The sequence below is a fragment of the Colobus angolensis genome, unplaced genomic scaffold (genome assembly GCF_000951035.1).
Source record: "Colobus angolensis palliatus isolate OR3802 unplaced genomic scaffold, Cang.pa_1.0 Scaffold322, whole genome shotgun sequence".
In the NCBI taxonomy this organism is placed as follows: Eukaryota; Metazoa; Chordata; class Mammalia; order Primates; family Cercopithecidae; genus Colobus; species Colobus angolensis.
In genome coordinates, this window is record NW_012116511.1 from 3347312 (window position 1) to 3373640 (window position 26329).

General features: G+C 34.0%; 1 protein-coding gene across 3 annotated transcripts in view; it reads left to right on the forward strand.

Moving 5' to 3' along the window:
* Nucleotides 1-26329, forward strand: part of THEMIS (thymocyte selection associated) — a 243210-nt gene that overhangs the window by 14738 nt on the left and 202143 nt on the right. The window contains exon 2 of one of the 3 annotated variants that reach the window (XM_011951655.1): nucleotides 3279-3518. The exons of 1 other annotated variant lie outside the window; for it this stretch is intronic. In XM_011951655.1, the coding sequence (XP_011807045.1) occupies nucleotides 3428-3518 (91 nt within the window). In that variant the 5' untranslated portion in view covers nucleotides 3279-3427. Of the gene's footprint in view, nucleotides 1-3179; nucleotides 3519-26329 lie in introns of those variants that run through there. One more of the 3 variants, XM_011951654.1, reaches the window with a different exon arrangement.

The window sequence follows — 26329 nt, forward strand, 5'->3', positions numbered from 1 at the left end:
CTCCTTGGCTGGCCCTGGCTTCCCAGTTCTGCAAGACTGCTGAAAGCACTCCTTGGCTTCTTCAGCTTCATACCAATCATGCTCTTGTTTGTGTCTCATACAATCAACCCTGTAGTGCTTTCAATGGGCAAACTTTTTTAAGGGGAGAAAGTGGTGCTGAGCAACACATTTCTCTGACTTTGCTTGGAGGACTTGCTAAGTCCCAAAGTCCAATTTATTTTGGTCTCTTTTGCTGTGTGAAACTGCCAAATACTCAACTCAGGTTCTCTCCTCCTGAGCCACCAGTTTTTGCTCTGCTTCTCAGACTCTCTCGGTGCCAATTACTAACCCATAAAAGCCTTGAGGGTAAAAAAAATGCAGAATATGGAGTTCCTCTGATGGTTCCACTCTGCTTTACAGGATCTTGCCTCTCATGTTCTGCACCCTGACAGCTCTCTTGTTTCTTAAAACAGCTTTTTAAAAAAGTATACAGCTTTTCCAGGTGCCTTTAGTAGGAAACGTGGTCAGATACAAGCTCATAGCCAGAAGTAGAAGTCTTTGAATATTTTTATTTTGCATATTGACTAATAAGTGACCTTTACACACCTAAACCATTGTTTATTTGAAGTATATGCTTTTTTTTTTCTATTTTGTTCAAACTCCTTTTTGATTTACAGGAGAATTTCATAAGTTAGTTTTCAAATATATTATTAGTTTTTTCCTTGAAGACTTCAATTAGTACTCAAAAATAGTTATTTTCTTACCCTTTTCCAGCCATTTTCCTGTTTTTCCCCTCTGGTTTATTTTTATTTAAATTTAATTTTAAAATTTACCTAACTTTAATTTTGCCGCAAGGAAAGTTAGGAAAAAATTTTCCCCCAATTATTTAACAACCGTTTGTTGAAGAAAACATTCTTTTCCACTGCCTTGGAATTTTACCTTTTTCAAATAGTAAATTATTATATACAGTCTTTTTTTTTTTTTTTGAATTCACGTTAATCTATGATTATACCTATAATGTGCTGTTCTAATGACAGAACTTCAATAATTCATTTTACTACCTGATGCTTCAAGTACCTTCTCATTGCTCTTCTTTGTCAACCTTGTCTTGGCTGCTCAAATCAGGATTATTTTGCCTGTGTGTCACAAGCGATTATGATCTGGTCTAAAGAAGTAGCAGTGGGGATATAGAGCAAAGACAATGAGTGGTATTGAGTATTGTCATCTATAGGGCCTGATGGACTTAACAGGCAGAGGAAAAAAATGGCATCTCACATGATTCTAAGCCTTCCGGCTTGAGAAACTAAGAGAATAGTAATGTCATTAATTAAGATTGAGAATATAAAGAAGAAGATTATCACAGAGGGAGTGTCATCTGTTGCAAGAGCAGAAGCAGATGGAGTCTAGGTAATTGTAAGAGATTGCTGATACGAAATGGCTGTTTGGCTAGTAGGATAGAAATTTGACTTGGGAATATTAAAAAAAAAAAAGTGAAATCCAGCTTGCATTAGATATCAAATGAAATTTATTGTGGTATCAATTCTAACAGATCCATGATTTTTAAGGAGCAGTCCACAGAAGCCTCTTTCATATATTCATCCACATGAAATACACTACTAGGCTGTAAACTGTGGGGAGGGGCATGGAAGGCAGACAGATCAAAGGTAGGAAATTTTTGGACAAAAAGGTTACAAGTGAGGAATTTGAATCCATAGTAAGCCTGTTGATGTGGTCAATCGTACATTCTACTTTTATAAAGAAAGAAATAAAGCTGGACAGATTATTGAAAATGCCAAATAGGATTATGAAGAGTTGAAACAGTTTCATAAGCTCCATATCAAAACTAGGCAGTATTTATCTTTCTAGGTCATTTACATGATGGCCATGGTAGAACTGACATGTCCCCTGACCCTCTGTATCTGGCTATGCTTTCTGCAGCCTAAGGCCAAAATAGTTCATAGACAAGAGTCTGGAGTTTAGTTACTAAAGAGAATGTGTAGCTTCCTGACATCTTTCAAGTGTGTACATACCAACCACTATTCTTTTTTTTTTTTTTTTTTGAGATAGGGTCTTGCTCTGTCATTCAGCCTGGAATATAGTAGCATGTTTACAGCTCACTGTAGCCTCAAACTCCTGGGTTCAAGTGATCCTCCTTCCTCATCCTCCTCACAGCTAGGACTACAGGCATGTGCCACCATGCCTGGCTAATTTTTTAAATTTTTTCGTAGTGACAAAGTCTCGCTATGTTGCCCAGGCTGGTTTTGAACTCTTGGGCTCAAGCAATTCTCCTACCTCAGCCTCCTAAAGTGCTGGGACTACAGGTATGAACCACTGTACCCAGCCTCAACCAATATTCTTTGACTTTACCCTAAAGAAACTTAGGAACTACCACTTTTAATTGTACATATTCTAAATATTGTTTCAGTTACATGCAAAAAATAGAGAGGAACAGGATTTTGAAAAGATCGATGTTCATGAGGTTTCTCCTGCTTCCTTTGATGCTGGAAATTTCTCCTCCTAAATTTCAACAAGATTAGAATTGTGGAATTGTGAACTTGGAAGAAATTACAAAATTGATTGGACTCTTCTACTTCATCTCCATTCAGTAAATAAAACAAATGAAAATCAGAGAAGACAAGGCTGAAGTTAGCCTGTAAATCAAAAGCAGAACTAAACCCAGAAAACCCAGGTTTCCTGACAAGTAATTTTAATACTTTCTACTATAGTGTAGAGATTAGAAAATTCATTTTAACATACTTTGTTAATTTACTGTATCACTTTGCATATTCTATCCCTACCCTACCCTCCTTTAAGATTCAGCAACATTTTTAACGTGGAAGAATAAAAAGTGGTTTCGATACTCTCTCCAGAGTATACTATCAGAATTCTAAAAAGAGCTGACACAAAGCACTTTTATTACCAATTTTAATGTAAAGGCACTGACAGTATGCAAATAAGGCACAAAGCCAAGCTTTAGAACTGAACTAGAGATAATGAATTCACATGGTGCCATTTTTAAGATCAGACTTTAGTCCTATGTTCCTGTTCTTTGTTGGTGGGCAAGTCACAAGCAACTCTGACCTCAGTTTTGCTACCATAGTAGATGCGCACCTGGATTAACAACGGACAGAATGAGTTACTTAGCACGTCTCATTTTTTGGGCACTGTCTGTTCACCCCACCCCCATCCTGTTCAACTTCAATGTCAGAAGGAAAGGAAGCCACAATGTGAACAAAAAGAGCTGTAACATTTTTTGTCTCCTGCCTCCTCCCTCCCTCTTCACTGTCCTCCCTATGTAGAGCTACTCCACCCCACTCTGGCTGTACTGTGACATTCCTGCCTGCCTGAGGAAGAAATGGTGAGCAGGGGCTCTAATTGCAGACAAGTGTCACCCAGAAGCCACAAGTTTCTGTGAGCACCAGGTCTACAAACTACCCAAGGCATAGCAATGGCATTATCGCTGGAAGAATTCGTCCACTCTCTTGACCCCAGGACCCTACCCAGGGTTCTAGAAATCCAGGCAGGCATCTATTTTGAAGGTAAGCACTCTTCAATACCTTTACTGGCTAGAACATTCTTGTAAAGTATACACTCTTGAAAATTGGAGGGGGGGGAGTTTTAACAGCAAATATGTGAGTTCTGGTAAAGGAAAGGCGATCACAAAAGAGAAAGTAATGAACTGACCAATGAATGGTCAAAAGCCAATGGTATTGGAGAGGGGAGAAACTAGACAGGACTCTAGGATAGACAGAAATAAGAAACTGAGTGAAGCTTCTTGAGCTTTCTGTAGGCCTTGAATGGTGAACTATTTCTACCTTTGCTTCGAAATTGGTTGCAATCAAGAATAATAAATTTAGTTAACAACATTTATGTTTCTACAATATAAAAAATAAAATTGAGCTTGCTAAAACAAAAACAACTATCAAAGGCACAGTGTTTTGGAAGAAGTATTTCCAAATATTTCCCAAACTTTTAGCTTCTAAATGTTGCTTATACCAATGTTTTTCTCACTCTGTAGTGGACTAACTCTGAATTCCTTAAATAATGAACATTTTAATTTGAAGGTATAGAAATTATTACTACAAGATAATTTTTAAAAAATTGATGTAGAAAACTCAGAGTTCAATTAACTTATTGAATAAGATAGTGAGTTTTGGTGTAACTTACTATGTTAATTCAGGTAAAAGAACATCAAAATCTCCAATATACAACCTAGAATCTTTACATGGTTAGTTTGAATACACAGAATACAATGAATAATTTGTAGGTGATTTCTGGCCTCAAGAGTGGTAGAATTGAAGTAATTGTAGAATCAGGTCAAGACAAAACTACCAGGAAAATAGTTTTGGTAGGCAGGTCTTTCCTGTTCATAGACAAAATAATGTATTACATGTTATGTTGCAAAGTAAAAGAAAGATTAACATGTCAGCTCCACTTTATATATATATATATATATATATATATACACACACACACACACACACACACACACACACACACACACACACACACACATGCAGGTGATTAATTGATATGGGCTGTTACCAGCTTAGCATACAGTTTTATTTAACTAATTTATAAGTTGATTTTTGGAATCAGACTATGTTTTGCCATGTGTAATCATATTATCAGTGTCTCTATTTCTAAGCCAGCCCCAAATCATTTTCTGTCTCATGGTTTGTGTTTTTTAGGCTTTACGTAAAAAGTCTTTCTTTATGTCTACTTTAAAAAAGATATTTTCCTATATTGTTTTTATCAACTTTACAATTTTATATTTTGCATTTAGTTTTCAGTCTATTTGGAGGACACCTATGAATTGTACAGGGATCAAATTTTAGTTTTCTTTATACATTTCACTTGATTTCCAGGTACCATTTGCTAAGCTAACAATCTTTCCGCCATCGATTTTTGTTGCCTCCTTTAAATCATATTATATGTTCACCTCTGTATCAGTCTGTCTCTAAAGTATCTCTTCTATTCCTTTAGTGTATTTTTTTCTTAATTGCCCCCAAACACACTATTTTTGTAACTATGGCCTTGGAATACATGTTAATACAGAAATGATGTATAGACCAATCCCTGTTTTCAATCCTTTTTTCCTGAATTAGCTTAGATATTCATAGACTTTAAAAATGTTTTTATAGATACATAATATATATACATATTTATGGGATACATGTGATATTTTGATACAGTGTATAATGATCAAGTCAGAGTAATGGGGATATTACTCATCACCTCAAACATTTACCATTTCTTCATGTTAGGAACATTCCAATTCCACTACTCTAGTTATTTTAAATTATACAGTAAATTATTTTTAGCTATAGTCACCCTGTTGTACTACCAAACACTAGATCTTATTCCTTTTAACTGTGTTTTTGTACCCATTAATCAACCAACCCATCTCCATCCCCCTCCCACTACCCTTTCCAGCACTTGGTAGCCATCATTCTACTCTCTGTCTCCATGAGAGCAGTTTTTTTTTTTTTTTTAGCTCCCACAAATGAATGAGAACATGTGATATTTGTCTTTCTGTGCCTGGCTTATTTCATTTAACCTAATGCCCTTCTATCCATGTTGTTGCAAATGATAGGATATCCTTCTTTTTTATGGCTGAATAATATTCCACATTTTCTTTGTTATTCATCTGTTGATGAACATTTCAGTTGATTTCATATTTTGGCTATTGTGAAAACATGAGAATGCAGATATCTCTTTAATATACTGATGTCTTTTCTTTTAGAAATATACCCAGCAGTGGGATTACTAAGTTTTGTGTAGTGCTATTTTTTTTTTGGGAAAACTTCACACTCTTTCTCGTGGTGACTATACTGATTTACATTCCCATCATCGGGTATAAATGTTCCCTTTTCTCCACATCCTCTCCAACGTCCATTATTTTTTATCTTTTTGATAAAAGCCATTTTAACTGAAGTGAAATAACATCTCATGACTTTTTAAATGAGTTTTTATTAAATCAATTGATTCTGTAAGAAATCTAAATGGGATTTTTATTGGATTTATTGATTTGGTAGATTAAGTTGGAAGGAATTGACATTTTATGTTGTTTTAAGAAAGAACATAGAATGTCCCCCTGTGTGTTCAGACTGTCTTCTTCATACGTTATTATTTTACTACTATGTTGTACTTCAATTAAGAGGGAAAAAAAGTAAATACCTTGATCATTCTCACAATGTAAACACATTCATATAACCACCACCCTGGTCCAGAAATAGAAAATTCAAAGTATTCCAGAAGCCCTATCCTGTGCTCTTTCTCAGTCATTATCTACTATCTCCCTCAAGGGTAACCATCATCATGACTTTTGTCCATTTATGACCCTTACATAAATGGAAAATTATAGTATGTATTCTTTTCTGGTTGGTATATCTATTTAACATTATATTTGTGAAACTAATCCATGCTGTTTTATATAATTCATTCATTTTCAGTATGTATATTATTCCATTGGATGAATATACTACACTTTATGTATTAATTCTACTGCTAATAGGCATTTGGATTATTTCTGGCTTGCAGTTTCCAGTAATTTTGTCATGAAAATTCTTGTACATGTGCGCCTACATGTATATATATTAAATAAGGCATAAAAGTAAGTGGGATTGCTATGTCATATTGTATGTGTACATTCAGCCTTGGAAGGTAATGAAAAACAAGTTTCTTAAGTAATCCAATTTTCTTTCCTACAAGTGGTATATGTGTGTTCCAATTAACTCATATGCTTAGTAACACGACATTATCCATCTTCTTAATTTTAGTCATTCTGGCAAGAGTGTAGTGGTAGCTCATGGTTTTAGTTTTCATCTCCCAGATGACTAATAAGATTGAGCACCTTTTCATATATTTCTTGGATTTTTGGAGATACTCTTTTTTGCAGAGGTGGTTTATATCTCTTGCTCATTTTTCTGTTGAATCTTATACATTTTTGTTATTGATTTGATGAAGTTTATGTATATATATATTTTGGACACTTAATCTTTGTCAGTTTTTCTGCGTTGCAAATTACTTTGAGTCTATAGCTTCATCTTTTATTTTCAAAATTGTGTCTTTTAATGGATGAAAGTTTTCCACTTTAGTGTTAGTGTACTCAATTTTTATTTTCCTTTTTCTGTGTTGTCAACAATTTTTTTCTTTACCTTGAGTTCATGAAAATATCTATTATCTTCTAGAAATCCTGTTGTTTACCCTCACCTTTAGATCTGCAGTCTACCTGGGTTTATGGTTTTGTATATGGTTTGAAGTTGAGAGCAATATTTATTTTTCTCTTCTATAGAGTCAATTGGTGCGGTGACATTTATTGAAAAGCTGCCTTTTTTCTATCATCTTACTCTATTAACCTTACTCAGAAATAGTGTCCGTAGATGCCTGGGCCTTTTTCCTTTTATGCTGTTCTATTCATCTACTGCTATCCTTACATAAATTTTTCCTGTCTTAAGTAATGTGGATATGCAATATCTAATATATAGTTTCTATTAGATTATATATAATAATATGCTACAGAGCCATGGTTCTGAAACTTGGTTGTGCATTAAAAATACCTGGATTGATTTTAAAATATAAATGCCTAGGTTTCTCCTCAAGAGATAAAGATTTAATTGTGTAAAAGGTAAGGCATCACCATCAGGTTTTTGAAAATCTTCCTGATGATTATCATACACAGCCGAATTTGATAACTACTACTTTAGAATAAATTCTCTTGATTTATTATTCCCTTTTAAGTTTGGCACTTTGAATTTTCACATACATTTTAGAATTAACTTATCAACTTCCTCAAAAGTCCTCCTGGAATTTTGATTAGCTGTGCATTGGTTTGGAGAAAATTGGCATCATTTTAAATTAAGTCTTCTGACCCACTAATCTGGTATAGCTTTCTAGTTATTTAAGGCTATTTCATTTCTGTCGATAACATTTTATAATTTTTTGTGCAGATCTTGTATTTTTTCAGGTTTATTCTTAGTAATTTGATTTTTTCATGACATTTTAAATGATATCTTTAAAAGAATTCATTTTCTCTTTGTTGTACTTATTGAATTTTAAGAATATATCTTTAACTTATTTTGGATATATTATGTGTACATTTGCGTTGTCTGTGAATACTGATGGATTTTGCTTCTAGTATAATACTGAATAGAGGTAATGATATAAAAAGATCTCTGTATTTCATTCATGACCACTGAGAGCAATTTTCAGTAATTCACCGTTAAATATGTTTGTTTTAGGTTAAATTAGTTCTAGTTTTCTAACAGGTTTTAAAAACTTGAATATATGTTTGACATTTATCAAATATTCTCTTTGTAACTTTTATGATAATTACATGGGTTTTTTACATTAAAAAAGTGTTAAACAAGCTTTTAATTGTGGAATACAACCAAATGGGTCATATTTCACTGAATTTGGCTTACCATTTTTTTTTGTTGTTGTTGTTAGAATGTTTGTATCTCTTTTAGGGAATGATATTGGCTTATACTTTTTATTTTTTGTAATATCTTAGCCAGGTTTTATTATCAAGTTAGTTGAACTTATGGAACTTCTTGGTTAGTCTTTTGTTATTTTCCTAAAGATTTTATGTAACTTTGGTGTTATTTCTTATTTAAATATTTAGTAGAATTTTCAATGAAGGCCTCCTGAGCTGAGATTTCTAATATAGAAATATTTTAAATTATGACTTCAATTTTTTAATAGTAAAGGATTTTCATCCATGAGCATAGTTTATCTCTTATTTAAAAAAGAGAATACAATATCTTCTATGTAATTTATCACAGTTTAAAAAATTGCCTCTATAGAGCTTTTACGTATGCTAGGCCAGTTCCTAGAATGCACACACACATACTTATATCATGTGTGTATATATATTGCTATATTGAGATCATATTTTGTCTGTTTTCCCATTGGTTGTCACTAAAATGAAGAAATGCAGTTCAATATGATTCGTAGTATTTATAAATTCCCTTGTTAATTCTATCAGTCTATATTTTTTATTTCATTGGTTTTCTTAAATAGATATTAATATTAGAAACATCAAGTTTTGTCTCTTTCATACCACAAATGTTTTTTCTTACTTTTTTATTATAGACTGGAGCCTTCAGTATTATATCAAGCAATAGTGGAAATCCTTGTCTTATTCCTAGTCATAAAGAAAATCATCTAAAGTTTCTTGCTAATATATTATGTACTAAATTTTGGTGTTTAAACTTTGCTCAATTAAGGAAGTTCCCAACTATTCTTTGCTTTCTAGGTGTTTTCATAATAAATAGATATTGAACTTAATCAATGCTATTCCTTCATTGATTAAGATAATAAGGTGATTTACTTTCTTTAGTGTGTTTATGTGAGTTAACTTTAAAGATTTTTCAAATGTTGGAGGATCCTGTCATATAAATATATATATTCATATAAATAGATAATATATGAATATATATATTTTCATATAAATAGATAGTATATGAATATACATATATTTTCATATAAATATATATATTTTCAGAAACTATATACTTTTTGAAATACAATGTAGGAATTTGACATTATATTTAGGATTTTTATATTTAATCATAATTAAAATGAGCCCACAGACTTATTCATTTTAGATTTAAGACAACATTAGCTTCTGAAAATGAGTTACATAAATTTTGTTATTTCTATTTTCTGAGATAATTTTCTAAAAATAAGTTTAACAATCTTCTTAAAAATTTGTTAGCGTGCTCCTGGATGACCTACTAAACATGGAATATTTTTGGAAAGAAGCCAGAATTTGGTTTTGTTAATACTCTCTCTGCCTTGTATCTTTTATTATTTCTGATTCAGTCTCATTTGCTTTCTTGTTTGTTTGTTTTCTCTCTTGCTCCTTTTCCAGCCTCCCATGTTGAATCGGCAGCCATGTTTAATACCGTGTTTGCCTCTTGATAAGTGTGTTTATATCTATAATTTTTCTCTAAGTATTTTTAAACTGTTTCCTATAAATTTTGCCATGTAGCATTTTCATTATTCCTCAGTTCTAATTGTAATATATTTCTTTTTAAATCCAATAGCTATGAATTTTGTTTATTTAGTGATCAGATAAGATTTTGTTTGCTATCCTTTTGCTTTTAATTAATAATCTTATTGTATTTTGTTGGAGATCAATAGTCTTTCTTTGGAATTGATTGTGGTTTCCTTTACTTTGTAGTATGAAACATGTTCTACTTTGGAAATACTTCCTGTGTGCTCAAAAATAGTATGATTTGTTTTTTGGTATAACACCTCTCTTTATATGCCAAATAGCTTGAGTTTGTATTTGTTTTGTTCAGATCATTTCTCTCCCTGCTTAGTTTTCATATGCTTAATCTGTCATTTACTTTATCAGTTGTACATCTATCTAGTTCACTCTGCATTTCTGTCTTTTATTTCATCAGATTTTTTTTGAGGTTCAGTTGTTCCATGTGTTAGAGAGTTACATCTTTTTACTACATTATCATCCTTTCTCCTTGATGATTTTTTTTTTCTTTAGGTTCTATTTTGTTAGACAACGTTACTACTTCAGCTATCTTTTGGTATATCATTTTCTAAGCATTTGTTTCCAATATTTTGGGGTTTTATTTTTTGTTTTATGTGCAAGGAAACATATTATTTGTCCTCTTTCTGCCTTTTGTCTCAGTTCAGGCAATGGAGCCAGGTTCCAGCTATCCTGTGGTGATGGTGACTCTGTGACACATTTTGGGGGATGGGAGGTTTGAGGGAATTTGAAAAAGGTTGATGTCAAATCATGTGAGGTTCTGTGGTATTGGATTGAATACTCCCCATTGACAAACACAGTGGTAATAGGGAGAATGTTTTTCTCAAGAACATGTTGCTCAAACATTTATTATTTTAAGAGCCCTATTGATGTTAAGCATTTATGCCCTATTGATGTGAAGCACAGAATTGTGGATTATAAACTCAGGACTCTGCCTCCTGGATAAGTTATAAATGAGAGGTGATTCCATGGTCAACTTAAAACATTGAACATTTGTCCTGTGTTACGAAAAATAGGTTTTATCATAACCCTGAGGTAGGATGTAAAGATTAATTGAGCCATGGTATATAAAGAATTCAGCAAAATGGCCCAGAGTAACCTTCCAGTAAATCATAACTATTATTATTATTACCTTAATGCTGGCATATTGTAAAGAAACTGGGCAATTATTTCAAAAATTAAAACAAAACTGATTTGAATTTGTCTACTGCTACATACACCAACATAAATTGAATATGAAGAAAAATAGTAAAAAGTAAAACATTAACAATGAAACCACTTAAAGAAACCACATAAAAATGTGAAACTGAAACTTTAAAAAGTGAAAAAATTAAATTTATATAATAAAAAACTTCCTTATTCCCAAAAAAACCCAAAATACATAAATCTGGAAGAAAGAATAACTCTACACTAGGGGAATATTTATGTAATATAGAGCAGACAGACTATAAATATCCTGAATGTATAAGGAATTACTAACAATAAACAAAAGTGAATATAAAGATGTAAAAGGCAGTTTACATAACACACTAATGTTAAAAAATTCAAATTTACTATAAAAAATGCAATGAAAAAATAAATCATTATTTCTCTTTCAGGTCACAGGTATTAAAAGATTTACAAAAGTCATTGTAGGCATGACTGTGTGAAAAGGAGCTAAGGCACACTTGGTAAAGTGTGAACAGTTACAGACTTTCTAGGTTGCAACTGGGTAATATGTATCTACAGAGAAAAATGTTTATAAACATCCAATGTTTAGAAATTAATTTTAAATATAATTACAAAAAGCAAAATAATGATTATATTAGAATGCTCATAGAAGCATGTTTTATAGAAAAACATTAAGCAAGCCTAGAATGGAATAGCTTACATACATTCTAATAATGCAATATCAGGCATTGTCAAGGGTTTAAAATTACAGTTGGGAAAAAAAGTAAAGCCCTCCCCTCTTGGAGCTTATATTCTAGTGAATGGGACAAATGACAAACCAATGATAGATTTAGAATATGTACAAGTGTCATGAAGCACCGACTGGAGAGTAAAGCAAGATGAGGTGAAAGGTGATCTTTTGATAGGGTGACCAGGGCAGATTATCTCTGATGAGATGAAATTTGAGCAGGGACCTGAATAAACTGAGGAAATAAACCTTGCCCACACCTGGAAGAACTTCCCTGCTGAGGACAGAACAAGTGCAAACTACTGAAGAGCTTGCTTTGTCTGAATAAGAAACAAGGAGCAGCCAAGTGGTGCTGAAGGCAAGGACTTGGGGGAAGGCTGGTAGGAGAAAGACTGAGGAGTGGGCAGGCCCAGACCTTGTAGGCCTTGAAGGCTAGAGTAACACTGAATGTGGTGCACAGTGGGGCTGGGAAACAGGTAGGACCCGTAAGATAATGTGGTCAGGGAAGGGCACTCTGAAGAAATAATTTTGGAGCAGAGACTTGAATATTGAGAAGGAATCAGCCAAGGAAAGATCTAGGTTCTGGAGTGTTACAGAGTGAACAGACAGTGCAGACCTCTGGGGACTAAAAGGAGCTTCGTCTGTTTGAGGAAGAGAAAACATATCCCTGTACCTTGAGCATGTATAAAGCAGGGAGAAGATCATATGAGAAGAAGTTTAAGGAGTGGGAAAGAGCATTTCAAGGAGTTTGGGTTTTATGAGATGCTAATGACCAGTTTGAGGCAGCAGACTGACAAGACCAGATTGCCATTTGAGGAAGATCATTGGCTACTTTGGGGAGAACAGGCAATAGGTAGGCTAAAGTGGAATGACATATTAGGAGACTGCAATAATCTAGAGAAGAGGTGATAGTGCCTTGATTTAGTGTGAAGAGAAAGGAACAGCTCAAGAGATGCTTTGGAGGTAGAAATGTCAGAACTTTCTTTTTGTTTTCTTTTTTTTTTTTTAAGATGGAGTCTCTCTATCACACAGGCTGGAGTGTAGTGGTGCAATCTCAGCTCACTGCAACCTCTGCCTCCCGGATTCAAGCAATTCTCCTGTCTCAGCCTTGCGAGTAGCTGGGACTACAGGTGCCCGCCACTAGGCCTGGCTAATTATTATTTTGTATTTTTAGTAGGGATGGGGTTTCACTATATTGATCAGGCTGGTCTTGAACTCCTAACCTAGGGGGATCCATCTACCTTGGCCTCCCAAACTACTGGGATTACAGGTGTGAGCCACTGCGCCTGGCCGAAATGTCAGGATTTTCTTTCTTTTTTTTTTTTTTTGAGACAGAGTCTGGCTCTGTGGCCCAGGCTGGAGTGAGCGGCGCCATCTTGGCTCACTGCAAGCTCCGCCTCCCGGGTTCCCGCCATTCTCCTGCCTCAGCCTCCGGAGGAGCTGGGACCACAGGCGCCGCCACCACGCCTGGCTCATTTTTTGTATTTTTAGTAGAGATGGGGTTTCATGTGTTAGCCGGGATGGTCTCTATCTCCTGACCCGGTGATCCGCCTGCCTCAGCCTCCCAAAGTGCTGGGATTACAGGCGTGAGCCACCGCGCCCGGCCCAGGATTTTCTAATGGCTTTGAAATTGAGGTGCGAATATAAAAAGACTAAAGGATGAATTCAAGATTTTGACTTTAACCACTGGGTAAATGTTTGTGTATTTGAAAGAGTCATGAAGACCAGGGGAAGATGAGGTTTTAGTGAGAAAAACAACAGTTCTGTTTTGGACATATTAAATATAAATATATATTACTCAGCCAAGTGGATATTTCAAATTAGGCAATTAAAAATCCGGTTTGGGCACAGAGGATGCTTGTGGTTGGAATGCCCCATCCATTACTTAATTGATCAGGACTTTATTTGATCAAAAACCTCATCAATTTAAAAAAAGAGGATGCAGCTTTCCATATGTGTATTTCTCTATTGATATTTATATTCATTCCAAAGCATACGTAATAGTACAATTATAAAAAAGATAAAATTGATAATATCTTATACAATTTTAATTTTTATTAATAATATACACTATTTTTCTCACAAAAGCTATTAACTCTATTGTAACAATCAGCTAGTTTTAAAATTAATATATAATAATTGTATATATTTATGGGGTACACTTAATATTTTGATTCATGCATACGATGTGATCAAATTAGGGTAATTAGGATACCGTTCACCTTAAACATTGATCATTTAAAGAAATGACCTTGAAGATACCCCATCAAGGTCCAATATACATTATATGTAATCTACTCATAGAGCAGGTTTATCATTAATATTTGTGGCTATCACTCTATATGTGAAATAATCTTCATAAATTTCATGTTATGAAATAATTTTCCTAAATCTGATTTTGGCAGTTTCGTTAGATAGCAATTGTACGCAGACAATGACAAGATCGTGCTAATAGAAGACATGTCACTCTGTCATTTTCTTCTTGATAGGGCCTGCAATCTTCAATTCTCAAATGTCTGTGTTGGCATCTTGTGACGTTATGTCTATTTTGTGAGAGTGAATATAGATAAAATTAGATTATAACAATTCTTAAATCAACTTAACTTCAACTACGTTATGTTGTAGTACATAGGTGGGAACTGAACAAAGAGATCACTTGGACTCGGGAAGGGGAACATCACACACCGGGGCCTATCACGGGGAGGGAGGAGGGGGGAGGGATTGCATTGGGAGTTATGCCTGATGTAAATGACGAGTTGATGGGTGCTGATGAGTTGATGGGTGCTGACGAGTTGATGGGTGCAGCACACCGACATGGCACAGGTATACATATGTAACAAACCTGCACATTATGCACATGTACCCTAGAACTTAAAGTATAATAATAAAAAAAAAGTAAATGAGTGAATTAAAACAATTCTTTTAACTCATTTTTTGAAATTCCCAATCTGTCTCAGTATGTGACTTACCATACATGTCATATGACTATCTGATGCAAAGATAAATTAGGATTTTTGATATTAAATACTAGCAACTTTGAAATTAAGTAATAGTAAATCTTTCTGTTAAATATTAGTATAGTTTAGTTTTCTTATTTCTTTTATGTAGAAATGAATATGAAGTTCTAATATTTTCCACTTTAACCTCAATCTTGTAATACTCTATGGAATATGTGGACCAATTTAGAGATCCCTGCAAGGAGCTAACACAATTGCTGTCATGAGTCCCTCTCAGATTAAAAATTCTGGGTAATTATGTATGACCTATATCACAGATAAATTGACTTGTGCTATCTTGTCCTCTTCAGTTCTTTAAGCGAGCAGTTTATAACCAAAGAACAAATTCGAGGAAAAAAATGGTGTTCATCTATTCCACTTTTCCACCTTTTTTGAGTACATGGTATGCTTGTACTTCCCAACCCGTTTGTGGTCACATGATCACAAGACTTATACTGGCGAATGTACTGAGAACAAAAATAATATGCATAATTTGGTATAGATGCTTTAAGAACCAGTTCATTATTAAACATATTTCATCATGGTAGACTATGTCAAAATGAAATCTTCAGTAGCCTGTGTTGCTAAGTGACTGCAATTAGCAGAGATCGTGTCCTCACCCACCTGCATTGGACATGTAGTGAAATAAGAAATACACTTTATTGCTTAATCTCTAAGATTTTGAGGTTGTGTTCTTAATATAAGCTACACTTCTCTCACTGATACAATAAACTATTTTTATTATGACTGGAACTGAAGTTATTATCAATTTCAAAAAATTAGAAACTAAGCATATTCTAAAGAGAGTCATATAATGTCAGGGAAGTTACTTGGGTAATAATGCTACCACATGTTCATAAGAAAGTGATTTTACCACTATTCAGGAAGCATGTGTTGCTTCTTTAACTACTCTTCATATTGTAAACATTACCATTTACCACTGTTGACTTTGTGCATGTACCCATTTTGGTGTTGATTTAAAAATTTGGCCAAAAACAAAATTGGTTTGCATTATGATCTTTTTTGATGAGTTGGATATTAATTTTTTTTGCTTTAGAAAAACACATGTGCATGGTTGGTAATTTTATAAATGCAGAAATGCAAAATCACCCATAATGCCACCTAACAGAGAGAAATATGGTTAACATTTTGATGTATTCTCTTGTAATTTTTATAAAAATATGAATTAACTTTCAAGAAAAGAAAATTGATGCCCAAATTCCTTTTCCCCATGTTTTATAGGGAACCTCATCATTTCCCACAACTTCCATTTATCCCCTTAGTTCAAGCCATCATAATTTACTGCTAGGATTATCAAAATCTCCTAAATGCTCTTCCTTCTTTCATTTCTAAAATCTATTCTCAACATAGCATCTATAGTTATGGATGTCAGATTGTGTCACTCCTCTGTTAAAAATCCTCTATTTTTTCTCGAAATAAAAACCTTATATGGGTAATAAGGCCCTACATTGTCTCTATGTTGCATTATTTATCTGAGTTTGTTGCTTATTAATCTGCTTCTCCTCCTAGCCACACTAGCCACTTTGCTGTTCCTCAAATTTGGAGATATTCTCCTGCCTTAAAGCTTTGTTCACACTCTTCATCTGGAAAATTCTTCTTCAGGACATTGACTTCACTAACTCCCTTCTCTAAGAGATTTACCCCAGCTACCTCTTTATTCTTGCAATTTTTCTACTCTCCTTTCCCTGGATTCCCTGTCTTCCATATTCTGGTCTTCATTTTCTTCTGTACTGAAGCACTTAGCTCTTTCTTATGTGTAAGTTATGTATAGCATGTTTTTATGTCCTCTCTTGTTAGATTTTTCTTACAGTTTTATCAAGGTATAATTTATATACCATAAAATTCAACCACTATAAGTATGCAACTAAATGGTTTTAAGTAAATTGATAGAGTTGTATAATCATCATCAATTTAAGATCATTTTCATCATCTTAAGGAATTAGCCTGGGTTCTTTGCCATTAATCTCTATGGACATTTCCAGCTCCAGGCAACCACTGATCTGCTTTCTGCCTATAAATTTGCCTTCTATAGGCATTTCACATAAAGTAAGTCATACAATATGTAGTCTTTTTTATCTGGCTTCTCTCACTTAGCATGTGTTTGTGGTTCATCTATATTGTAGCATACATCAGTATTTTGTTCCTTTTTATTGGTAAAGAGTATTTTATTGTATGGATATACCACATTTTGTTTATCTAACACCAGTTGATGGACACTCAGATTGCTTCATAATTGGAAATATTATGAATAATATGTCATTTTACATTTCTACCATTAATGTATAAGGATCCCAGTTTCTCAATATCCACACTAAGACTTGGTATTTTCTCCTTTTACAGCCAGTGGTATCTCATTGTAGTTTTAATTTGCATTTCCTTAATGACAACTAATGTTGAGCAGTTTTTCTTATGCTTATTAGCAGTTTGTTTGTCTTCTTTGATCAAATGTCTCTTCAAATCATTCACCCATTTTTAATTGCATTGTCTTCCTTTTATCGAGTTATAAGAATTCTTTTTGTATTCTGGATATCTGATTTGCAAATATACTAGATATACAATTTGCACATATTTTCTTTCCTTTGTGGCTTATGGTTTCATTTTGTTTATGTTTCCTTTTGAAGCAAAAAGTTTTACATTTTGATGAAATCCAATTTATTTTTTGGGGGGCTGGGGGACATGTTTTTGGTATCATGTTACCTAAGAGCACAAAACTTTTCTGTTTTTCTGTTGGGGGTGCCAAAGATGACCCTCACTAACTCTCTAGAAGGACTCGAAATACATAAGCTATTATACTCATGGTTATGGTTTATTACAGGGAAAAGATAGCAAAGGAAAACAGCAGTATAGGGCAGAGTTCAGGAGAAATTAAACATGAGCTGTCAGTTATCCTCTCCCAGTGGAGACATATGGACAGTGCTTAAATCTCTTAATGATGATATGTGACAACATCTACAAAGTAGTTCCAACCTGAGAACTTCATCTACACTTTCATGTCCAAGGATTTTTGTGTGGAAAGTCTCATAAACATGGATTGCCCATGGGACTGATCTCAGCTACTCAGTCTTCAGCCCCTGCAAAGGTCAGACTTATACAGTGTGGTCCAGAACCCCAAGTGAACAAAAACAGGAATTTACCAGAAGTCATGTTGTTAGCATAAACTTTCTGGTGTGGCCCAATGTTCCAGATACACAAAAACACATTTATGCTCCAAGGACTGTCAAGAGCTAATTCTTTCTTTGGAATATGTAGGGGTTGAGTACTCCAAGTCCATGGAGTTAACCCTTTGCTACATGGTTTTATTCTGGGAGAGTTTTATCTCTTATCTTTGGGTCTATAATCCATTTTGAGTTAGCCTGAATTTTCTTCATCTGTAAATCCAACTGATGGAAAAACTAACCCAACTATGAATCCATTTACAAAGCATACTGGGAATGACTCAGGTAGAAAAAGCTATCTCTACTTGGGAGAAGTGACAGAGTTAACCAAAGAAATATCTGGGTGGATGGTGTTTCAAGTTGAGGGAAACATCTTTAACAAAATGTTATGGTAGGAAGGTGTTGGGATATTATAGGGAAAGTGAGAAACCAATGAGCCTGGAAGGAGGGGGAGAGTGATCAGAAATGATATGAGAGACAAAATGTTGGAACCAAATATGGCTCTTTTGGACACTGTAATGTCCAATGGGGGAAGCTGTAGATACCAAAGTAAATCAGCCAAAACCACCTAATCCAGTGGTAGAACTTTTTTCTTAACTATGAATTTAGAGAACATAAGTCACTTACTTTTACTGTTTATTAAAAAGAAAAATGTTGATGAAGCCACACACACATTTGTAAAAGTCAAAGCATAGTTGTGTTTAACTCAGCCCAAAAGTATGATACTCAAAAGTGTTTCTTGTAACAATTTGTGAATGCCAAGAAGTAGTCATTTCCCTCTTCAGAGTTAAGATTTTTAAGTACTGTATTTTGGATGTATTAAATGTTAACTATTTCTTGTTCCTGCAAAAAAAAAATGTTAAACTCTTGGAAATTATTCCTTAATATTGTTTATCTCCCTTTGTTTCTTCCTTCTTTTCTTTCTTCTTCTTTCCCTCTTTAGTTTCTTCTAGAAAATGAATAAAGCAAGATCTTTACCCTTAAAAATTCCAATGACTAGTGAAAGTAGATAGTTGTTTTTATTTTTTATCAGTATTAATAATACAATGTGAAAGGTGCTCTGTCATAAACTGTTTGAGAACACTGGGGAGAGTATAACTCACCGCTCAGAAAAGTCAGAGAAAGCTTAACAAGAAGTGGTGATAATTTTGCTAGGACTTGAAACCCAAATAGAAGATAACCTGGTAACTAAGAAACTTTCAGAATGAGAGAAAATTGTTTAGAAGGTTATGCAAGTTTTAAAGTTCAAAAGGAGGTTCAAAAACTTCTCAGGGAATAGTAGAAAATCAGGTCATTTATGGTCATATTTTAAATGGCTCTTGAATAATAATGAGGATTTTGAATTTCTGATCAATAGGCAACTACAAAAATACATTATTTCTATAATATATGTTACGGACTGAATGTATTCTCCTCCACTCCAATTTATATGTTGAAACCCTAGTGTGACTACATTAGGAGATGGGGTCTCTAAGGAAATGATTAAGTTAAAGGCGGTAACACAGGTGAGGCCCTGATCTGATAGCATTAGTGTCCTTATAAGAAGAGACACGGAAAATTCTCTGTAAACATGCACACATGCATGTGCACACACACACAGACACACACACAGTCAATGAGGAAAGGCCATGTGAAGTCATATGAGCACAGACAGAAGGCAGCCAGTATGCATGCCAAGAAGAGAGGCCTCACCAGAAACTGAATCAACGAGAACCTTGATCTTGGACTTCTGGTCTCCAAAATTATGAGAAAATAAATTCCTATTATTTAAACTACCTAGTCTATGGTATTTTGTTATGGCAGTACGAGGCAAAAAATCATCTCAGATGAGTATGTTAGACATCCACTGTAGTAGATGTTTACTAGAAGGGTATGAGAAAGAGATAATAGCAAGGAGTTAATAGCAGCTGTGGAGACAGAAGCCATGTTCCCTTTGGGTAGAATATTCTGAACTTGACAGTTTATGAAAAGCAGTGAGCAAGAGGGGGAGTTGAAGAGTCTAGACTAATAGTATGGCAGATGATAAAAACATTAATTGAAAGAGTAACTAAAAGAGGGGGTGCATAATTCAGTTACATTCCAATGAGTTTGAGGCCTTTATATGACATTCACATGCAAATGAACCTTAGCTGAAAACGCTCATCTAAAGTAAAAGGAATGTAGAGTTGTCAGGGCTGACATTATGGATTTGTAAATGAGTGAAAGAAGTCTTGTGACTTTAGGAATTGTCCTATTGTCCATGTGCCACATCAGAAGAAATACTTGGGTCCCAAAGAACACTGACATGGGAGGTATGGATAAAGTGCAGCCTGTAACGCAAAACAAACAAACCAAACAATCAGTCTCTGTGTTGGAAGAGAGGCAGCAGAGAAGCAGAGAGTAGGACAGTTTGTTGAGGAAAAGAAATGGCAGAGAGCACCAGATTGAGAGAATGTCAGGAATAAATGTTTGGTTTTAGCAGGTGATTTGTAGTAAGGTATTAATGATAATTAAAGCTGTATATATTGAAGGCTTACTATGGGCCAGGCAGTGTGCCATGGTTTTTTTTAATATACATTTGGGTGTGTAAGCACATATTTTATATATATATATATATAACACAGATGCTCCTCAATTTATGATGGTGTTACGTCCTGTAACTGTAAACTGAAAATATCATTGTAAACCGAAAATATCATAAATCAAGCCTGCATTGAACACACCTAACCTACTAAACATTATAACTTAGCCTAGCCTACCTTAAATGTGCTCAGAACCCTCATATTAGCCTACAGGTGGGCAAAATAATTGAGCACCAACCTTATTTTATAATAAAAAGTTGAATATCTCATGTAATGTATTGATACTGTACTGAAAATGAAAAACAGAATGATTCTATTGGGTACTTGAAGTATGGTTTCTACTGAATATGTACTACTTTCAAACCATCATAAAGTCAAAAATTTGGTAAGTCAAACCAAGTATGGGAGTGCCTGTATATATATTTTATATGTATATGCCTATACATAAATATGTGAATCTATATAATGCAACATATGTAATTAAATAATGTATATGTTTGTCTACATGTAAATTTAGTGTTCATATGTATATATGTATACATATATATTTACTCTTATTTAAGTTAGTTAATTTATATGTTTATAAATATATTTAGCTCTTGAAGATCTCTTGTGAGATTATTATTTGCATTTTTTAAGGGTCTCGTGTTTTTCATATCACCTACCTCTGCCATAGGGATCAAACTTACAGTAAAGTTCATTATTGCTCTGCTCTACTGAAGAGTTTGAATGAGAAATCCTATAGGAAATGCTATCATCATAAAACCAACAATGTTCTGTAAGATATTTTAGGACAATTTATTGATGGCAATTTGGCTACACAAATTTAGTTGCTGAAGTAAACATGCATAAGAAATAACTAGTAGTAACTACATTTGTCTTGTCTTTTAATAACATTACTAATTGCAATTTGATATATATGACATTGAAGAATTAACTCTACAACTGTTTGAATAAGTATATTGAATAATGATACTTAGTGAATTATGAATTATGTGAACATGACTTTTATGGATCTGATGCATCTGAGAGTTTATGCAGCAAAAATCATGCCTACTTTAATGCTCATATACTTATTTTATGGCTAAATGAATTTAATGTTTTCAGGCCCAATTAAACCAAGCAGTGATGCTGTAGTAAAATCTCAGCAAATTTGAAAATCACAGTATTATATTCTACTCGCATGTATTCATGTTTCACAGGTTTTAAATACTTAGATAAAACAAAAGCTTTTTTTAAAACTTGTTAAAATTTACAACATTGATATTGTTTCATATAGATTCAAGTGGAATGAAATTATATAGAGTCTAATGAAATCTGGTCTATCATATTTTAAAAAATTAATTTCAACTAAATGAAAAGAGAGCAACAGTATCTTTCTACATGAGCTTGTATTTGTAAAGATTCATTGAAGACAAACATTACATTTCTAAAGTAGAATTTTTTTTGTATGTTTAAGATAGGCAGGACGACCTAAACTCACACATGTTGGAAACTGTAAACTTTTTATATCTAAGCTTGTAAAGTATGTAAAATTTATTATATCCTGAAACTTACAACACTTTATTAAATAATTTTAAATTTGCTCTATTTGTGTCAATTTTGTATGGCTGGACACTAAAATGACTGTCAGAATAGAATTTGGAAACCTTAAATGTTCAATTTCAGTTACATGCAAAAATAGTAATTTTAGCTACATACTTAAAAAGATAATCTTGTTTCAAGAGACTTTTTTCCTTTAAAAACTTTGAGACCACTTTTTTTGCTGTATGAGACGACACTTCAGCTACTGTGTAACTTGTCTACTGGAATCTCTTCAAGCAATATATACTAGAAGTCAATAAAAAGTTAACCTTTTAGTGTGGACATTGCATTTTTAAAAATAAAAATAAAAATGTGAAGTTTAAGAATGTAAATTTGAAGTTTAAAAGTTTAGTGCATTTTTGTGTATGTGCTTGAATGGAACACATTTCTCCCTAAAATTTAACTTAAGCTTAAGCAGGCCTTATTGTAGAAAAAAGCCCTAAAACAGGTGCATTAAAAACAAGCAAATAAGCTTAGATAAAAGCAATTCCAGCTGTATTATTTTCAAAAGCTGTAGAGGAAAATAACTGCCAGAATACTTTTTGTGTTATTTACTTAAGTGAAGATGTGCCAAAATGTGGACATTTTTGTACAATGGAGTATATGACTTACATTTATAATAGAGTGTTCATACTTAAAGATACCTAAGTTCTTTGTTGTTAAGCACCAACTTTGACCGTGCAATACAAAGTTACAAATTGGAGTACTGGAAAATGTTTTCTCCTGTAATCCTATAAATATAGATTATATATGTACATCCTTCATTTTGTAAGTATAAACAAATAATGAGGAAGAGATTAAGTAAAATTTTATTTTTTATTTTCTGCTAGATTTTCAAATGCTGTGAAATGAAAATTTTGGTTCATTTTTAACAAGTACAAATTGTTGGTCAATTATTTAACGTTAAAACATTTACTAAAGAAAAAAGCAAGACTTGCTTTAAGATTCGTAGTTTTATGGTTTTCTGTATTATAATACTGGTAGATTTTGTTAGGCATTGCTAAATGACTAGTGAATAAGTGTTGAGATGGGAAAGAAAGTGACTTCAAGTTAGCGTGCAAAAGTGCAAAAACAGATGATAAAATCTGGGGTTTAGAAATGTCTGCTTTGATGCAATATTTAAGTTCTTGAATTTAAAAACTTTACATTTTAGTTGGAACATCTAATTTGTTTCACACTCAATAAATACTTGGAATCATTGCATCTTTTAAAACCAAAATTTTTAGAAAAGTTGTGAAATGAAATGTCTTTAGATGAAATACTTTTTCACAGGAAATAAAACTTTTTACATGGAAATGGTCAGTCATTATTTAAAAATACATTTTGTTATTATTTTTAAAAATAACTTACTAGAACAAGTTTTTGTGGGAGGCAATTTTCAACTACTCTATATAAACAGATTAGCTCTCTGATTTTCTAGTTCTTACAAAAAATAAATAGGACTCAAGAGGGTTTTTGCCTACATTAGAAGGGTTGGTTTTAGTGATTCAGCATTTATGTCAGTTAAGAAAAGAACACCTGCCCCATCAGCAATGTGTGAATTCTAATCTTCTAACCACAGACCAAGTGCTTAAAAAAAAAAAAAAAAAACCAAACAAACACTTGTCTTTTGGCATCAGGAAAAGTTTAAAACATATTCAGAAAAGTTTTTTTTTTTTTTCCTTGGGACTCCTGAAATCAAATCATGTGAGTTCAGAAATAACTGTTCATGAGCGGAAACCACCTTGATGTTTAAAATTACTGACAGTTGTCCTAACCCTTCTACCTAAACACAGCATATGTATTTATTCCAGTATTTAAATAAAAATCAGCATCTATTTGGCTTCCTCAAAGAGTTTATGGAATTTTAAAATAATGGTAATTTGAACTAATCTTAGATCAGATACAGTCTTGCCCTCCTTTTCTCCCTCCCTTCCGTCCTCCTTTTTACTTTAGACAAATGAGAATGGATAATTTTAACGTATTCTGACTCAGATTTACTTTGAGTACCTGCTGTGTACTGTGGTGAAACATGATACTTGGAAAAGGGGAACATATAAAATAAAACCCCCAGCCATCAAATTTTTCATTCAAAGAAAAGACACATAATAAAATTAGAGGGTAATAGAGATGGTACCTAAAAATGGCAGATCAACTGTACCTGCATTTCATGCCTTAAAAATTGAGGAAAACTAGGTTGCTGTGACCCACGTGACTGGGCTACACCGGGTGGAGGAGTCTGTGCAGGGTGGGCTCCGCAGGTGGGAGGAAGTCAGGTGCCCGAGGAGGGTTCATGGGAAAATACCAAACTGTAGAAGTGGCCTAGGCAAGGCCGGGTTGTAAATAGTTGAAGACCAGCTCAGTGAGACCTCGGGTTAGGATCCAGTCCAGCAGCTCCAGCTGGCGGAAGACCGGAAGCAACTTCTCCACCCTTCTTCCCCAACTGCACTTCGTTTTCTTTTTCTTTCTTTCTCTACTCCCTGCCCGCGAATAATTTGCTCATTTTAAAAAAAAGTAATATTCTACACTTCTAGTAAATCTGCCGTTTATTTATTTTTTTTTCATAATGACACAGCATTCTAGATCACTGAAACTAATCTCATTTTACAAAGGCATTTACACACATTTTTAGAAAATTATTCCATTCAGCCATTATCAATAAAGAGAAGATTAAAACTTTCTTTTCATATTAACAGGATCAACAATTATCTTTCTTCATGATACTTCAGTATGAGGAAACAGATAATCACTGAGTAAATGAGTGTCCAAGAATATTCATTTATCCAGCTGACACTCTTTGAGTGGCTACCTAATACCTGTCAGGATGCTGAATTTGGAGCAATAAAGACCACACAATCATCATGGCCCTAACTCTCAAAAAGTCCAAGCCTCCATTGTAGAGTTAGACGTAAGAGTTACAAAGGCATTTTAAGATATGCTATTTGTTAACCTATGCTCAACAGGTTAGAGAGTCATTCCTGAATTGATATGGTTTCTGTCAACAATAATTAGATCACCTAAATTTTTATGCAATATACCTCAGAGAACATTTTCCTCTGTGCATCAGAAATAGTATTCTTTTGAAAATGAATTTTTTTCCTAAGTTGACATCTAGCAAATTACTTCTTATTGTAACAGAGGCTTTACGTTTAAATGAGTATTTTAATTCACAAAGATATAAACAAGAATACAATTTTTAATTTCTGCTGTTCAGAATTTTCTCTTCTTCCGACTGGGAAAAATAAGCAATTCATTAAAAACCTGACAGTGCAGATTAACTACCGATAGATGCGATCTCGGCTCACTGCAAGCTCTGCCTCCCGGGATCATGCCATTCTCCTGCCTCAACCTCCTGAGTAGCTGGGACTACAGGCGCCTGCCACCGCACCCGGCTAATTTTTTTTGTATTTTTAGTAGAGACGAGGTTTCACCGTGGTCTTGATCTCCTGACCCTGTGATCCACCCGCCTCGGCCTCCCAAAGTGCTGGGATTACAGGCGTGAGCCACTGCACCCGGCCCGCTAGTTGCTTTTCTTTTTTTATTTTATTTTATTTTGTTATCATTATACTTTAACTTCTAGGGTACATGTGCATAACGTGCAGGTTTGTTACATATGTATACTAGTGCCATGTTGGTGTGCTGCACCCATCAACTCGTCCTTTACATCAGGTATAACTCCCAATGCAATCCCTCCCCACTATCCCGTTCCCATAATAGGCCCCGGTGTGTGATGTTACCCTTCCCTAGTCCAAGTGACCTCACTATTCAGTTCCCACCTATGAGCGAGAACATGTGGTGTTTGGTTTTCTGTTCTGGTGATAGTTTGCTGAGGATGATGGTTTCCAGCTGCATCCATGTCCCTACAAAGGACATAAGCTCGTCCTTTTTTATGGCTGCATAGTATTCCATGGTGTATATGTGCCACATTTTCTTAATCCAGTCTGTCACTGATGGATATTTGAGTTGATTCCAAGTCTTTCCTATCGTGAATAGTGCCGCAATGAACATACGTGTGCATGTGTCTTTATAGCAGCGTGATTTATAATCCTTTGGGTATATACCCAGTAATGGGATGGCTGGGTCATATGGTACTCCTAGTTCTAGATCCCTGAGGAATCGCCATACTGTTTTCCATAATGGTT